This window comes from Onychomys torridus, chromosome 17 (assembly GCF_903995425.1).
Source record: "Onychomys torridus chromosome 17, mOncTor1.1, whole genome shotgun sequence".
NCBI classification, from domain to species: domain Eukaryota; kingdom Metazoa; phylum Chordata; class Mammalia; order Rodentia; family Cricetidae; genus Onychomys; species Onychomys torridus.
The window spans coordinates 19,302,634-19,319,893 of record NC_050459.1 but is presented as its reverse complement, the minus strand read 5'-3'; the positions used below and the strand labels follow the sequence as shown (position 1 = coordinate 19,319,893).

Genomic DNA, 17,260 nt, shown 5'->3' with positions numbered 1-17,260 from the left:
TTGTTAGGTCCCGAATATTAGGTCTATGAGGCTCTTGCATTTGATTTCCAGATGTACATTCTTAAGTTGAGAAATAAATTATGTATTTGGAAATATTCCATTAAGGATTCCCTTGTACCCAAGCATGGTGAGTTGCATGAATTTCTGAGATCAAATACAGTTAGTAATCAAGTGACTGTGTTGGGAAATTCTAGTAGGGTCAATTTTGTGATGCACTTATTATTTATGTGACTTAAAACAGCCTTCCTTAATATTTTTACATATGAAAAACCTTCCCTGTTGGCTTCAGCAATCTCAGTGCTGTGTGCTAATGCTTCTGCCCTTAAATAACAGTTCTCCTGTATTTGGGTCCAGCTCTGTTCCCACCCACAGCTCAAAGCCGCAATCAATCTTTCTATATCGTCATCACATTTTCCCAGCATTTCCTCTTTGGAGCCTCAGGGATCAACAAAGATGTGTCACAACGGTTGCTTGTTGTCCTTTTGCTCTATGGCTGAACAAGGCTACGGAAGTTATCTTCATCCATGACGTCTGCCGACCTTACACTGGCCTTTCCTTCTTAGTACTCCCCTAAAACTGACTGGAAATTTTGATAAGAGTATCACTGTCCCTCAGGTTTTGTTTTTAATACCATGGTCGCATTCTAGTCTTCATTTTGTCATTTATTCTCTACCAATTGATGACATTTGGTATAACTGGTTAATGTCCTCTCCATAAAATGCTTTCTCCACTGGACTCCAGAATGTCATGCACCCCTGGCCCTGGTCTGACTCTTACCAGTGTTCCTAATCTTGTCATTCTCTCTGCATTCTTTGCAGAGTCTTCCTCACCTTCCCGATTTGAGGGTACGATATGAATGTCTAATGTGGATGCAGTCAGCTAGTGTTTCAGTTCAGTCTTGTGGCTAGAGGTACAGTCCCTGACTGTTGACCATTTGTGATTGATATCTGTACATTATTCCATGGCAATGGATGCTGCACTCATCCCCTTATTATTTCAGAATCAAATATTTGCTACAATTCCTGTTGCTACCTTGCTGAAAGTGGACCTGTGATGCTCTTCCCAAATCTGCATTCCTCATAACAATCTTAGTAAATGGCAAGTCATCTCTTCCAATTAAAAAAAAAAAAAAGAAAGGAAAAGGAAAATTAAGAAAGAAGAAAGCGATATCCTTGGCATCTCTTACTTCTGCCTTCCCCAAGGTCCAGAGGGTTATTGCAGCCCACATGAGCCTTCACCATGATTGTCATTGTTCAGGACCCCATCCGAGATGGCCTGGGTGGCGGTATTAGTCTTCTGAATAGCCTCAGCTTCCATGTATCTGCCTTGCAGACTATTCTCAACGTAGTACTGACTTTGGCTTTCTTAAAATGTCTGCTCCTCTCCATTTACCCCAGCCCTCTGTGACTCCGTCTCACTGTCTTGTCACTCTACACTCTGTTCCAAACACAGTTCCCATTGCTACTCTTTGTAGATGCATACCTATGTCTGGCCCAAGACCCTTTCATTTTATCCCAGCTCTGCCTGCAAGTCCATCCGGCTTGTTTTTTGTGCCTAGTCATCTATTTCAGGAGCTGTGTCATGGCATCCTACATACTTGTGTGTAATCACCCTACAGTAATCAGGCCCTGTTCATTGTCACGTAGCAATATATGACTCTGGCTGTCTTTTGTTTAGTGCTATATTCCAGGGCCCGGAAGAGGGACTGCCATGTGGTACACATACTAGTGAGTATTTGTTCAGTGAAGTCATACACAGAAACACCTGACAGCGCTGGCCCAGTGTTGAGTTCTCCTGACTCTGCCCATATACCATTTTTTTTAAAAAAAATTAGTATCACCAATGATACCACACTAAGATTATTGTAATGAAATCATGCTTTTTATGAATCCATTGTACTTAACATTGTTTTATTAATGTGTATATTCATTTTAAAAAATGACTTAAATTCTATCTGTTGGTTTCTTTGAAGCTCATTCTTATCCCAGGATTTTTTGGTTCACACATACAATGAAACTGGATTTCTGTATTCCGACTCTTCACACTTAATGGTAAGAATCAGATGTCTTAGTATTTGTTATCTTATATTTGTTGTTGAAAGGGATGTACTGTATAATTAGACTACTTCTCCCTTTTAGACATTGTTTCTACTTGCTAAGACTGAACTGGGGCCTTTGCACATCCTAGGAAAACTCTATCATGGCCCTACTTCCCAAGGCCCATGTTGACAGTAATTCAAATGTTTTACTCCTTGGAACTGTGACCTGTTATATGGATGATACATGTCATGGGAAAGAGAGATAAAAATGGAGAAAACCCACCACAAGAAAGTGCCCCAGATCTTATTTCCTGAGAGCTTGCATTAAAAATTCTACACAACTCATGATTTACTATTATCAAATCTTTTGCTATCATGTCATGAGCCTTCTAAAATATTTGACAACACAGTTTTTGTTTTTGTTGTTGTTGTTGTTAAAAAAAGAATTTGTCTTTTCATCTGTGTGGTCTGCTTTTCAGACACATTGCCATTACCGAGGATATGTTGATGAATTTCCAAATTCCACTGTGACACTCAACATCTGCTCTGGCCTCAGGTAATAACATCCTAGAGAATAATTGTGTGTGAACGCAGTGGGCTGTGCTTTAGAGTGAGACCATGACAAGCAGATGCAAATCCAGAAAAACCTTCAGCGGAACTCTGAAAGATTCCTTTCCAATGGCCTTTCATTCATGTTAATGTCTGAACCTAAGCTGTCACTCAAACTAACTCAGCTGAGGGCATCCTGAGTGGAGGTGTTTCCAGAATGCTGGGCAGGAAGCGATGGTTTGAAGATGAGACCTTTAGAACACATTAATGTAGTGGTTCTCACCTATGGGTTGTGACCCATTTGGCAAATCTCTATCTCCCAAAATATTTACATTATGATTTATAACAGTAGCAAAATTATGGTTAGGAAGTAGCAACAAAAATAATTTTATGGTTGGGGTCGTCACAGCATGAAGAACTATATCAAAGGTCAAAGCATTAGGAAGGTTGAGAACCACTGCTTTAAAGGCTAGTGCTTTATTTATTTATTTATTTGGTCAATATCTCAACTATAATAAATGACCTTAATTGGTTATTAAATCTAATAGGTCCATTCAATATGGTATCAGTTTAGTGCCGTGCATGAAGTAGCTAAAAAAGAAGGCCCCTCAGTGGCCAAGGATAGCAATAAGTGGTTTCTTTGTTACTATGGGAACCATGAAAAGTTTATCAAGGGTGGATGACTCAAGAACAAAGAAGGAGGTTCTCCACAACCTTCTTTTCATGTTAGTGCCTTTTTGGATGTCTGTTCTGCACCCTATTTTCCTTTACCACAGCCTTGTAACTGCAGAACATTCCTCATGGACTTCTTATCAGTTTCTGGGACTTTGCCTTCCTTAACATGTGGTTCTGATTGTAAATATGAATGCATATTAACTGTGTGTCTCATTAGATCTCATGGTGACGTTTCCATACAGCTCCGCACGGTGGTTTGATGGTTTCCAAGCCCTCTCTTCTCTTCCATTCTTTCCTTTTCTTTGTAACCTCTCTCCTTGTAGCCTCTCTACTAATTTCAGTCACCCTTAAAGGTTGTTTCCTAGCTCACACTGAAAGAGACATTGATACTAGACTTTCTGCCTCTTCCATAGTTGGCTTTTGCGTGCTATCATTGAATTCCATCAATTTCCTGTAGTTGGCCTGATATTTTTATGGCCAGGTACTACCCAGCTGTGTATAGATCTCCCATTTTTTTTATGCAGCCATCTGTTGCAGACACATAGGCTAACCCATGGTTTTCCATTTTTGGCTACTGGGAATAATGCTGCAGTAACAAAGCATGGTTTTCTTTACGTGCCCTGACTTTGTTTCCTACTGTGGGCTGTGGTTTGCTTATGACACTTCATCCACAAGCTTGTGAGTTGAAATCCTAGCCCCAGGTGGTGTCACAATGAATAGATGATCGGACCACAAGGACACTAACCTTGTGGAGGGATTAATCCATGATGAGTTCGTAGTGGAATGGCCTCTGAGGAGGAGGGGCTAAGGAGGAGGAAGTAGATTACTGGAGTGTGTCTTTGAAGTATCTGTCTTGTTCCCCTCCCCTTGGGTTCTGCTTGACATGAACTGAGCAACTCTTCTTTTATGCTTCCTTTAGCCATCAAGTTTTTTTTTTTTGTTCTTGTTTTTTTGGTTTTTTGTTTGTTTGCTTGTTTGTTTTGTTTTGTTTTTTGGAGACAGGGTTTCTCTGTGTAGCTTTGCGCCTTTCCTGGGAATCACTTGGTAGCCCAGGCTGGCCTCGAACTCACAGAGATCTACCTGGCTCTGCCTCCAAAGTGCTGGGATTAAAGGCATGTGCCACCACCGCCTGGCTAGCCATCAAGTTTTACCTGGCCACAGGTTCAGAAGCAAGGCCAAGTGCTCATGAGCTGGCATCTCTGAAACCATGAGAAACATATGATGCTTTCCCATCTTGTGGTGGTTTGAAAAAAATGGCCCCCTAAGAGGAATGGCACTATTAGGAGGTGTGGCCTTGTTAGAGTAGGCGTGGTCTTGTTGGAGGTAGTATGTCACTGGTACAGGTGGGCTTTGAGGTCTCATATATGCTCAAGCCATGCCTAGTGTTTCAGACCATTTCTTGTTGCCTGCACGTCATGATATAGGACACTCTGCTACTTTTCCAGCACCATGTCTGCCTGCATGCCACCATGTCCCACCATGATGATAATGGTCTAAACCTCTGAAACTGTAAGCCAGCCCCAATTAAATGTTTTCCTTTTTCAGAGTTGCTGTGGTCATGGTATCTCTTCACAGCTATAGAAACCCCAACTAAGACACTGCCTATGATTTTCTCAGGTACTTTGTCACCATAGTGGAAAGTACCTGTCCAGGAATGGAATAGTTGGGTCTTTTGCTGCTTCTTTTTTGAGGAACTCTTACTGTTCTCCACAGTGACTATACTGATTGACATCTCTATCAGCAATGTGTAAAGTTCCTTTTCCATTTTTGATTTTATGGGTCATAGCCATTCTAACTGGGGCCAGGAGGAATCTCAGTGCATTTCTCCCTTTCTTTTTCCCAGAGTTTGAGCATCTAGGTCCTAGACAAGTGTTCTACCCCTTCGCTAACCCTCCAGTCCTTGTAGTTTTGATTTGTATTTCTCTGACGGCTAACAAGCTTGAACACTTTTCCATGTATTTACTGGTCACTTGAACATATGTTGAGAGGTGACTTTTATGTCTCCCTCCACCCCCACCCCCCATTTATTGACTTGGTTACTGCTTTTTTTTTTTTTTTTTTTTTGAGCTGAGGATCGAACCCAGGGCCTTGTGCTTGCCAGGCAAGTGTTCTACCACTGAGCTAAATCCCCAACCCTGATTTTTTTTTTTTTTTCTTATTTTTTGAGGAGTTTTTTTGGCACTTGTCCAATGTGGGACAAATGAATGGCTAGGAGTCTGTAGGACATTTTATTGTTTTGTTGATCCTTTGCTATGCAGACATTTTTAGTTTAGTTCTATCTCACTTTTAATACTCGTATTTTCTAAGCAAAGTCTTTGTCAATGCCTATTCTTGAAGTGTTCCCTTTGTATTTTCTTCTAATACTTTCAAAGTTTCAGGTCTTATGTTAAGTTCTTTGATCAATTTTTTGTTGAATTCTATGTAGAGAGATCTTCATTAGTCTTCTACTTGTGAATATCTGGTTTTCCCAACAGTGTTCATAAGGAGGTCAGACTTTCCTCCAGCCTAAGATGTTGGCCTCTTTGTCAGGAATCAGTTGGCTATTGATGTGTAGGCTTACTTCTGGGTTCTCAGTCCTACCCCACTGGTCTATGCATCTGTGAATAGCATGCTATTCCATTACTATAGTTCTATAGTATAACTTGAAATTCAATACTTTGATACTTTAAGATTTCTGGATTGCTCACAATTACTTGGATGATCAAAGTCTTTTGTGCTTTCCCACAAATCTCAGGAATTTTTCCCTCAAGATTTAGAATTTTTAAAAATAGAGATTGCACCGAATCTGTAGATTTCCTTTGCTATTGTGTCAGAGCCTCTCCTGTCTGTGACTGTCTCTTATATTTGTGAGTAGTAGTAGTATGGTTCCCCAGCAGTAGTCCCTTTTCTAGATGGTCCCTGGTTATAGCCCTCAGTGATGCTGAGAGACAGAAGGAATTTGTTATCTGAAGGAGTCATCCCTGGCAGGCCATACTTCATGTTGGATATAAAGTTCGTAAGAAAGGAGGATTTCCCCTGTACTGGGCCTGCTGGGCTGTTATTAGCTTTGTGTGCTAACATGTGTGTGCACCATGTTAGCATTGTGTGCTTAACTTGGTGGGCTTTCTGGATCTGGGCTCTGCCCACTGCCAAAGAGTCAAGCTTGAAGTTCACTATGATTTTGTACTTTGCTCCAAGTTTCCTTTTCTGGTTCCATTTTTTCCCTCTGTTCCCCTCTCCTCTCACCAGAACAGAACGTTTTTATGTGTTGTTCTGATGCCTCTTAGTCCCTAAAACATATGAAGTGGATTTAATTTTGTCTCACTGTTTGTGAACCTCAATATATCTTGAATTCTGATACTGCCTTTTAAAAAGAGTGCAGTTCTCCATGGGGTGGTATATGCGTGTGATCTCAGCACTTGGTAGCGGAGGCAAGAGGATCCAAAGTTTGAGGCCACTCTGAGCTATACTTCAAAATTAAGACCGATAATGATGGTTTTTAAAAACAGTGGTGCCTGCAGAAGCAAACAGGGGTAAATGCATAAAATCATTTGTTTCGCTGTGGTTTCTTCTTTCTCACATTTCAGATGATAGCTTGGCAGGGTGGGGGGTTCAGGGGGTGGGGTGCTGTGCATGGTTTTGATAATGATTGCCTTTCTGAATTCAGGGGATTCCTGCAGTTTGAAAATAACAGCTATGGAATTGAACCACTGGAATCTTCCGCAAAATTTGAGCACATAGTTTATCAGTTGAAGAATGACACTCCAGTGTTAGCAGAAAATTACAGCCGAATTTGGCAAACGGGCCAGCTGAATAAGGATCATCCCAATGCACAGGTAACCATAGGCGTCCGGCTGCAAGGAACACCAGGGAATCACTGCTGTTGTGCATCAGTCATGCAGGGAGATGAGGCTGATGAGTATAAATAGTACATTTCACAGCTTTTTTTTTTTTTCTGTGCCTTGACATAACCTGGAAGATCACCTAGGATTATACTTCACATGTATCGCTTTATGATGTACTTGTAAAGTTTTCATGTTGGTGGTTTTCAAAGGAAGGAAACGTATGTTATTGAAAACTATCGAACAATGGGGGAAGAATAGCCACTATTTTCAGTAGCCTGCCGGAAGTGCTTCCAATGTTTCCTATGCAGCTTTATACATTAATTGGACACATTTTCTAAAATAGGCAATCGTTTCTATATTACTGAAGGTGGAAATAAATATTAGTAAGCTTTGGCATCAATTAAGCTATGATTTAAATAGGTTCACTAATAAGCTTACCTAGGAAATACGAAGTTACATATAAGTTTAGTTGAGGGCTCTGCCTCGTTCATCACTCAAGCATGACTGTAAGATGGGTACATACTGGGCAGTTTCTCTGGGCCAATACAGAAAGATAAAGAGAATAGAGATACACTTTTGGCTTCATTAGAATTTAAGTTTGCCGGACTGTTGTGCCTTTGGAAGCCTGTTCCTTAGGTCACTTGCCAATGAAAAGCCCTTTCCTCCCATCAGAAGAAGCAGACATTTATCACATTGCCTTGGGAGAATGGCCTTGGCTGTCAGCTGTTCAGAGAATGGGAGTCTAGTTTGTTTTATGAACCCATCCTGTGTAAGCTGTTGTCCTTACAGACTTCCAGTTGTGACAGGACCCCCTAAAGCCAGGCACTGAGCCCAGGCCATGTGCTTTTGCAGAGTTCTGTTTCTCAGTACCAGGGTAGATGGGTACCTGGATAGGGTTAATTCTCTGAACATTACCCATGATGCTTAGTTTGAATTGTCAAGTTGACACAGCCTCCAGTCACAGGGTGGGGGTTGGGGAGGCGTCTCTGTGAGAGTTTGTCTAGATTTCCATTAGCATTTGGGCATGTCTGCAGGGGATCATCCTAATTAGTGGGAAGATCCACCCACTCTGGGCTAGTACTCCTTTTTGGTATTATATGACACTATTTCTGGGGAGATCCGAACACTCCAGGTAGGAAATCAATGGCAGATCAAAGTAGAGATGCCGCCAAAGTCCAATTTAGCGGACCAGTGTTTTATTGTGGTCACCTACAGGACTGTGGGTGAGTGGTTATTTACAGGAACAGAAATGATAACTCAAAGACAGCTGCATGGCCTTCAACTATCACCACACTACGAATAGTGGCTAACAATAGCTAAAGATGACTGGAAGCCTGGAGCATGCTGCTCCTGCAAGTAGTTCAACAGGTTAGAGGGCGTCTCTTCCAGGTAGCTTAGGTAGTCTGCACCTCCCCCAGGCAGTTTCGGTAGTCTGCACCTCCCCCAGGCATCTGCACCTCCCCCACGCAGTTTAGGTAGTCTGCACCTCCTGCAGGCATCTGCACCTCCCCCACGCAGTTTAGACTTCTGATGATGCCGCGTTAATGAAGGACTAACTCTCCATGCTCTTTGCAAGAGTGAGCATGCTCTATTCAGAACAGTTTTAGCTTGTCTTGTTCTGTGCAGTAGTGAAAAGGAGTGAGGAACTTCTGTCTGAATCTTTTACAGGAGTCTCATAAGGGACACAATTCTTTTTCTGGCCTTACAGACACTGAACAACCCACACAGCCACAGTCGGTTATTACCACCTACTTGTTGCTTCCAACCTATGGGGGCAAGGGGCATTGCTCCCACCAAATGGTCTCCCTCTCCCACACATATGCATTGCTGAGTCAAAGCCATAAAAAAGTCACAAAGGAAAAATAGAGAACAAGGTACATTGAGACATCCAAATCATAGTAACAGGAATTAAAATGGGTTTCTCAGAGGTCTGTTAATTCTGCACAGGTTCAAGGTATAATATATAAGCAGAGTGAATACATAGTTATAAATGACCTTAATGTATTTGGGTAACAGTTTGAATTTAAAGGCAAAATGTAAACAGCGATTCTCCAAAACACCATTCCCACACAGGCTGGTCTCTGCTTCTTTCAGCAACTGGGCTGGTCTGAGAGTGTCTCTCAGCTGGCCTCTTGGAAGGGAGAGATTTAATGAATCTGGTCAGTTTCAGGGACTTCCTAAAGCTTTTGAGCTATCTATTTCCTAAATGTAACAAGCTTCCCTGAAGAATGGATTGTTTTTACTTCCTTTTATTTCAAAAGCAGGTACTGGGTCCAATATTGGAAAAGTAATCCAAGTTAATACCAACTCAGCTGGTATAGAAGAAAGCCCACATTTTATCCATTGTGTAGTAAAAAAAGATAATAAAATTCAGTGTCCATTTGATGCAGACACTCAGCAACCTTGTAATAGAGTGAAATTTGCCCTTGATAAATACTATCCATGAAAACCTAATCGAAGATGATACTCAGTGACACAAGACTGATTGCCCTCTTGTTAAATTTTGATAAACTCAAGGATATCTCCTTTCATCCCTCTACCCATCATGATAAAGGATTCCTTGGTGGATTATGCAATACTCCTGAATCCAATGATGGAAATACACACTTACTGAATATTAGATGGCATATAAAAATCCAGTACACTCCTAGAAACAGCAGGGGAAGTGTAGAAATGCTGTACACACAAACTGCAAAGTGCTGATTTAATAAAGAACTAAGTAAATGGAGAAAAAACTATTCATTTATGGGACTGTAAGATTTGGCATAGGAAGGAATACATTTTCTTTGAAAATGATGAATGAATTCCCTATAACTGTAAAAAAAAAAAAGCAATAAGATAAGTAGATACATAGGTACTATATATCAATATAAGATTATATGTATTTACACGATCTATATTGGATATAAAATGAGCCACAGATGAAATATGACACCATAAACAACCATAACTGCATCATTATTGACAATAAAGTCACTTGGAAATGATTTAGAGCCCAAGGCACAACACATAGGAGAGAGAAAAGACCTACTGGCTTCTCTTAAAAATCACAGTGTTTTGATCTGCAGAAGGCCACGTGACAATAATGAACATGCCAGCTACACATGGGGAGAACGGGGTGAAGACTAAATCTCAGCTGGTAACTTTCCTGTGGGCTTTTAACTTTTTAAGTATTTACATCATTCTCTCCCTCCCTTTCCTTTCTCCAATTCCTCCTGTCCCTCTTCCATTCCTCAAATTCATGGCTTCTTATTTTTTAATTGTAATTGTTGCACATGCACGCGCGTGCACGTGCACACACACACACACACACACACACACACACACACACACACACACGGCGGGGTGGGGGGAGATTACAAACACAGCCCACTGAGATCACTAAGTGTTGCACATAGGTGTTTAGAGCAGCCATCTTGGGATTGGCTAACCTTTCAGGAGCTCAAGGCAACCACCAATACCTGGAGTTCTCCTTCTAAGGGTGAAGCCCTCACAGGGAACCTCTCATGCCAAAGATGTTTTGAAGTGAAAGTTATGTTTTACAATAGTCTTTCATGTTTCAGTCTCAATCGTGGTTTTATGTATGTCTTCCCTGACTTCTTTGCATGTTAACTTTTGCTTTTAGAAAGCTCGGTACACACTAACAATTAATATTTTTGGTTGTTTTCCAGGACAAAAATCATTCACAACTATTCCCTCAAAGTCTAAAACTGCACATTATAGTGGGAAAATCTTTGGTAAGTCAATTTCCCTTCCTGTATCCCTCCTGCCCCCTTTATCCCATCTCCTCCTCTTCTCTCCTTCTTCTATCTCCCTTTCTCTTCTGTTCACCTCCTCATTTCTCATACCCTCCTCCATTTCTTCATTTTCCCTTCCTTCTTCTTAATGAAACTTAGAGACAGAAATGATTTGTTTTCTTTGAGCTCACAGGTGTTTTAGTTTGTTACTCATTCAATATTATCTGCTTTATAAAATTTCATTGTGAAAAGACAGCTAAACAGTAAGATAATTACACTGTGATGTAATGTATGTTAACATGAACAGTGTGAAATAGTACAATCCTGGAAGGTGTAGAAACTGTTCAATGTTCATAGTAGAGGTTTTTAAGATAAATAGTGAAGGTCTTATCAGATGCACACAGTGGTAGGAGCCCAAATCAGGAGTCTCTCAAATATGCTACTCTGTTTGATGAGTGATAGTGGGTTGATGCAACTGAAATGGATATAAGCATCACTCCAGGATCGTGGGTCTGTGGGAGGATCAAAGGAGGTAGCTGAATCTCAGCCTAAGGCAAGAGCTTCTGTTTCACCCCCGTGTGTAGTTGGGAGATGCTGAAGAATTTGCGCAGCATGAGAAATGGAATCAGTTAAGATTCAGTAATGTGGAGGGAATTTAAAGTGGTCAGAGAGATGGGCACGTAGGGCAGAGGATGGTATGATGGAAGAGATAACTAAAACCCCATATGGAAACTGCTCTTTGACCTGTTTCATATTTACATATTCATATAAAGGGGTTTCATTAGAATTACCCTACACAAGAGATGATATTCCTCCTAGAATCCATAGGTTGTTAAATAAAATTCCTAGTGCTAAGAATGGGATACATCCTTTTGAGACCTTGGTCAGAGGTGTCCTGGAGACCCCACAATAATATAGGCGATTGCAATTGTTGTTGGTTGCCCACCAGAAGTTGATGCGAGCCCTTATTACTGAAGACAGCACACATATTTGGCATAGAGCAATAAAGTTAGTGTTGACCAGGAAGCTTCTTCCTGATGGGTTTTCATAGTAATGGAAGGGGCTGAGGGAAAGGTCATTACTAGTTTTTCTTAACTGTGTTCTCTCTCAACTACATGATGACCAGTGTGGCAAAGCATGCCCAGGAGTGTAACAGTGGTATAAATGTTATAGAAGAACCAACCACTGTTTTTAAAGCTGAATTTAAGGCCTGCTTCACAGGAGAAAACACATACCTAGTACTGTAAGTCTGGCTAAGAACCCATGTTTGGGGCATTCACAGGCCCCAGGAATGAACCCACTGTCGCTATTCTGCTAAGCGGACTGTGTATCGAATTGCATTCTAAATTCACATCTCTATATCCATAGATTGTTGCCGCTCTCAAATTTCATCAGAGAAGTGGATAGTATTTTGTAGATGTAACCGGCTTGTTAAATAAGAAACACAGAACGGATTGCAGAGTTAAAAACCACGAGGTCAGAGCAAGTGGAAAACCTTACCCGTCACTGCTTCTGCGGTTCCTCCTCTCCGCAAGAGACCTACTTCTGTGTGTCCTGTCTATTTAAAAACTTTCTGTTCTGTTTTCTCATTGGTTGTAAACCCAGCCACATGACCTCCTCGTCACTGCCTGTTTGTACAGACCTCCAGGTCGTCTATGGTTGGTATTGAGATTAAAGGCGTGTGTCTGCCATGCTGGCTGTGTCCTTGAACACACAGAGATCCGCCTAGCTCTGCCTCCCAAGTGCTGGGATTAAAGGCGTGCCCCACTACTGCTCGGCTTCTGCTCTGGCTTGCTCTGACCTCAAGGCAACTTTATTGACATACAAATAAAATCACATTTCAATACAAATAAAATATCACTATAGTATTTAACATAGAAACTCACAATTGATCAAAGTGCAGCCAACAAGGGTCAGCGCAATACTCATCCATAAACAGGATATCATATCACACACACACACACACACACACACACACACACACACGACTCAGATTGTCACAGGATAGGGAGTGAAAATATCATAAGAGACAGGGTTCAGAGAAGACTGCAATAAAACAATGATTTCTGGACAGGACAGAACCATTGTTCTCATGATCTCATGAGACCTGATCAAGCCAGTCAACACTCTAATATGGACTGAGAAGGGGGTTATAAGCCCCCATCCTAAGTGAGGAGCTGTGAACAGTTGATGGCTTCTAGGAGAGAAAGAGTCAGTTATTATTTTTTTTTTCAAGATGTGGCCCCTGGTAGGTTGCTCATGCTCTAGTGGATGGCCCACACCCAGGGAAGTACAAATTAAACTCTACAAATTGGTTATAAAAAAAAAAAAAGAAAACTAAAGAAAGATAAAGAAATGAAGAAAGAGAAGACACAAAGTTGAGGGGTTGGGAATGGGGTGGATTTGGGAAGAGTTAGGGGGAAAAGTAGGGGACAAATATGATTAAAATGTACAATATTAAATTCTCAAAGAAATAATAAAAATATGTATAGCCAGTCTTTCTTTAGACCGCCAGCTCCCAAATAATGACATGGAGACTTCTTTAAGTATAAAAGCTTGACCTTAGCTTAGGCTTGTTCCCAACTAGCTCTTAAAACTTAAATTAACCCATTTATTTTAATCTGTCTTCTGCCATGTGGCTCATTACCGCTCCTCAATACCTTATGTCTGACTTCCTCTTCATCTCATTGGTGAATCCCTTGCCTCTCAGATTCTTCCCAGAGTTCCTATCTCTGCCCAGAAATCCTGCCTGTACCCTCCTCCCTGGCTATTGGCCATCCATCTTTTTATTAAACCAACCGGAAGGTGCCTTAGACAGGTGAGGTAAAACAGAGACATCTCACATGGTGTGATCACCTCCAAGAAATAAGTTTAAAAGAAAAGAGTACAGATCCAGAGAACAACTAGAAGAGTCCACCATAATTCACATCTTTTGAAGAGTATAGTAAAGAAGGATTTCAGAAATGTTGGCCAGAAAAATGTGTTGAATGACTCATACCCTGTACTCATGCTCACAGAGTCTAAGTACACAAGTCCATATTCTTTTTTTTCAATTGAAAGTTGAGAATTTGACCTGGGGCTTCTAGCCCCAGGCTGGCGAGAAGACTGTAGCTACAGCTCTGGTCCCAGGAAGTGTTTGGACTGAGTTGCTGAGTGTATGCAGCTAATGATGCCCAGGAACAGAAGTAATTTATCAGCTCCAGAGTCAGAGTCCACATCCCTCTGGAGGTGGTCCACTTTATTTAGCAGATTGTATTAATGTGTTCATTTGACTCCACATCATGATGATGTTTATCTTTTCTGCTGTAGACTTACTTTCAATTTCAGTTGTTTCTTCTCTTTCTTCATGTATTTGCTCTTCCTCATTTGTGGGGCATGCACCGAGAGGTCCTTGGATCCCTATTTCATAGGCAATTTCCAGCTGTGGAGGTCTGGTTATCATGGGGTGGAATCCGTGTGTTAGTGCCTCTCACTTCATACCTTTTCTGCTTGAGAGTCTTAGAAGTTTACACTGAGTCCATTCTAAATGCCAGTGTGTTCTTGGGTCATCGTTTTTAATAAGAATTATTATTTTTAAAATTATTATTATATAATTATATAGTATCATTTTAGTGTTTTATTATAAATCATTATATTTTATATAAGTTACATATGATTATATTCTAATATAATTAGTATAAATTTTAATTGTAATTGGTAAAATAAAACTTTAATAAAAATATAGCATGTAGAAATACTTGATAAAATTATGCTTGTCTTATAGTACCAAAATAATCCAGCTGTTGAAAAATGTACTATCACATTACTTTAGTAAATCCTAAAACAGTTAAATTTGTATTTCAGTATGATTACATGGGATCTGACACTTTGGGTGTAACACAGAAAATTTTCCAGATTATTGGGCTTGTCAACACAGTAAGTTTTTAGTTTTTAAGATTTCTAATTTTATGAAAAAGACATTGACTATGACTTGTATTTTAAAAGTATGGAAAATTAATGACTTGAATATATTTTATTAGCTCAATGTTCCCAATACTCTAGTGAACTTCTTTCTGTATTTTTTATATAAGAGTTGATATTTTTGAAACAGACACTGTAAATCCTATTCATAGATGTTTACTCAGCTGGAATTGACTGTTGTGTTAGCCTCTTTGGAACTGTGGTCAGATAAAGACCAAATTTCTACCGACGGAGATGCTAATGATATTTTACAAAGAATTTTGGACTGGAAACGAGACTATCTTACCCTACAGTCCCATGAGATAACACACTTACTCATGTAAGTAGACAGTGTTCTGCATGATTAACAAATTAGTAATTCCATGAAGGTCAATTTTTGCATTCATTATATTCTTCAGTTTTCTGTAGGACACTTTGAAGATTATATATATATGTTTACATACATATTACATAGCATATACATACATATACTATGAAGTATACCTATACATATATATGTATACAATAAAGATGATAGTTTAAAAATAAAAACAATGATGGCCAATTTTGTATTGGCATATTTTTGTATTTAAAGTAGAATTAATGTATGTCATTAATTTATATGATATCAGCTTGGTTGAAGAATATGTCAGTCTAATCTAATAAATAATATAAAATTGTTTATTTAATTTTACCCATACAGATTAATGTATTTCATGTCTACTTTTTCATGAGGATAGATTTGTGTAGGTTGCTTTGTGATAATTTAGTATTAAATAAGCACTTATGTTTAAAATATGTAACATTGCCCCTTCTAGAAGTTAAAAGTTCTTTCCCTACTTTTCAACTTTTAGTGGCTAAAGGAGTTACTGCACATAAGGGAAATGTAGTGGCATTTCAGATGATAGAATACTATCAAAGCTGAGAGCTAGGGGAAGGAAGAAGTTGATATCAAATGAATAATGACAATAATTTGAACATTTTGCATACTTTATTAGATATTCAGATTGGAAGTTTGTATGTTTCTCAAGTGATCTTTTTAACCTCATGAGGAGGTACATATATGCTTATATGTTGTGCTATATAATTATATGAATACAAAGTAAACCATTATGATGTAGTTACAGGGAACATCCAAAATATATTGGAGCAGCATCACCGGGTGACATATGCAATAAAAGCTATGCTGCGGGTGTTGTCATGGTATGTACCTTTCATTCTTCTTTACATTGTTACTTTTCAACAACCATATACTATGTAAGTGTTTATGCAGGAGTTAAATGGTTTGTAACAATTTGTTTTTCATTATTCCTCTGTTAAGACAAAATTATTTGAATCTAAAAATGTCCCATTGCATTACAAATTTCAAGCATAATTAGCATAATACAGAGACTAGTATATTCTGCCACTAATTAGCTGTGGCATGTATGAAAGTTTCCTTAGGTTCTTAAGTAATACAAGCATTAGCTCAAAAGTAAAGACCCCCCCCCAATGTGTCCAACTTCAGGAAGTAGCAAAAGCCATTAAGTTGTGTTTGCCATTTCATAAATAGCACTTCACAGTATTTTCACAAATTTCATTTCATTCTCTTCTGAGCCAAAGAATGGACTACTATTAAATTGTTTTGAGTGCATAGTGAGTGGCACTTCTGGATTTAATAATTGTATCACATTGGTTTGTCCAAATCCCTTAACAAAATGTGTCTATGTTTAAAAAAGGCCTCTGTCTCTACTCTGGAGACATTCTTGGGAGTGTATTTTCTTTTCTTACCACTGTACATGGGACATGCTGCACAGCTGAGATGTGACAGCGCTTACTTTGTCTCCTTTGGAACATGTGCATTTCTGTTTCACATTCCACTGACTCATGTCTCTACAACTGACAGAGGAAAAAAAAGAAGCCAGCCATCATGGGAGCTGGGTGATAAAGAAGGGGTTTGATTCTTTTAAATTGTTGGTTAACTGTAGTATTTGAAATACATATATATGATAAAATATATAAAATATAATCGTATGTATATGTGCCTATATATTATATGTATACACACATGCACATATATATGTATCTTGGAATTTATTAGTCTCTAGTATTCCCCTTGGGAACTTTTTTTTTTTTTTTTTGGTTTTTCGAGACAGGATTTCTCTGTGTAGTTTTGCGCCTTTCCTGGATCTTGCTTGGTAGCCCAGGCTGGCCTTGAACTCACAAAGATCCACCTGCCTCTGCCTCTGCTGGGATTACAGGCGTGCGCCACCACCGCCCGGCTCCCCTTGGGAACTTAAAGCCATCCTTTTCTCCCACACATGTTTGTTGCTTGCTTACAGCCTCTTTAGCAGAAGTTCTCAGCCTGGGGGTGGCGACCCTCCTAGATCGAATGACTCTTTCACAGAGATCGCATATCAGATATCCTGTGTATCAGATATTTGCATTATGATTCCTAACAGTAGATAGTCTCCAGTAATTATATGCACACATTTAAAATCATTTGGCTTCATCTTTTC

At 39.6% G+C, this 17,260-nt stretch overlaps 1 protein-coding gene across 1 annotated transcript in view; it reads left to right on the top strand.

Annotated features, from left to right (window-relative positions):
• LOC118597609 (disintegrin and metalloproteinase domain-containing protein 18-like) overlaps positions 1 to 17,260 on the top strand; it is an 85,859-nt gene that overhangs the window by 21,091 nt on the left and 47,508 nt on the right. The window contains exons 4-10 of the mRNA XM_036209196.1: positions 1,973 to 2,051; positions 2,518 to 2,594; positions 6,909 to 7,077; positions 10,758 to 10,823; positions 14,667 to 14,738; positions 14,936 to 15,102; positions 15,884 to 15,965. Coding sequence (XP_036065089.1) covers positions 1,973 to 2,051; positions 2,518 to 2,594; positions 6,909 to 7,077; positions 10,758 to 10,823; positions 14,667 to 14,738; positions 14,936 to 15,102; positions 15,884 to 15,965 — 712 coding nt within the window. The remainder of the gene's footprint in view (positions 1 to 1,972; positions 2,052 to 2,517; positions 2,595 to 6,908; positions 7,078 to 10,757; positions 10,824 to 14,666; positions 14,739 to 14,935; positions 15,103 to 15,883; positions 15,966 to 17,260) is intronic.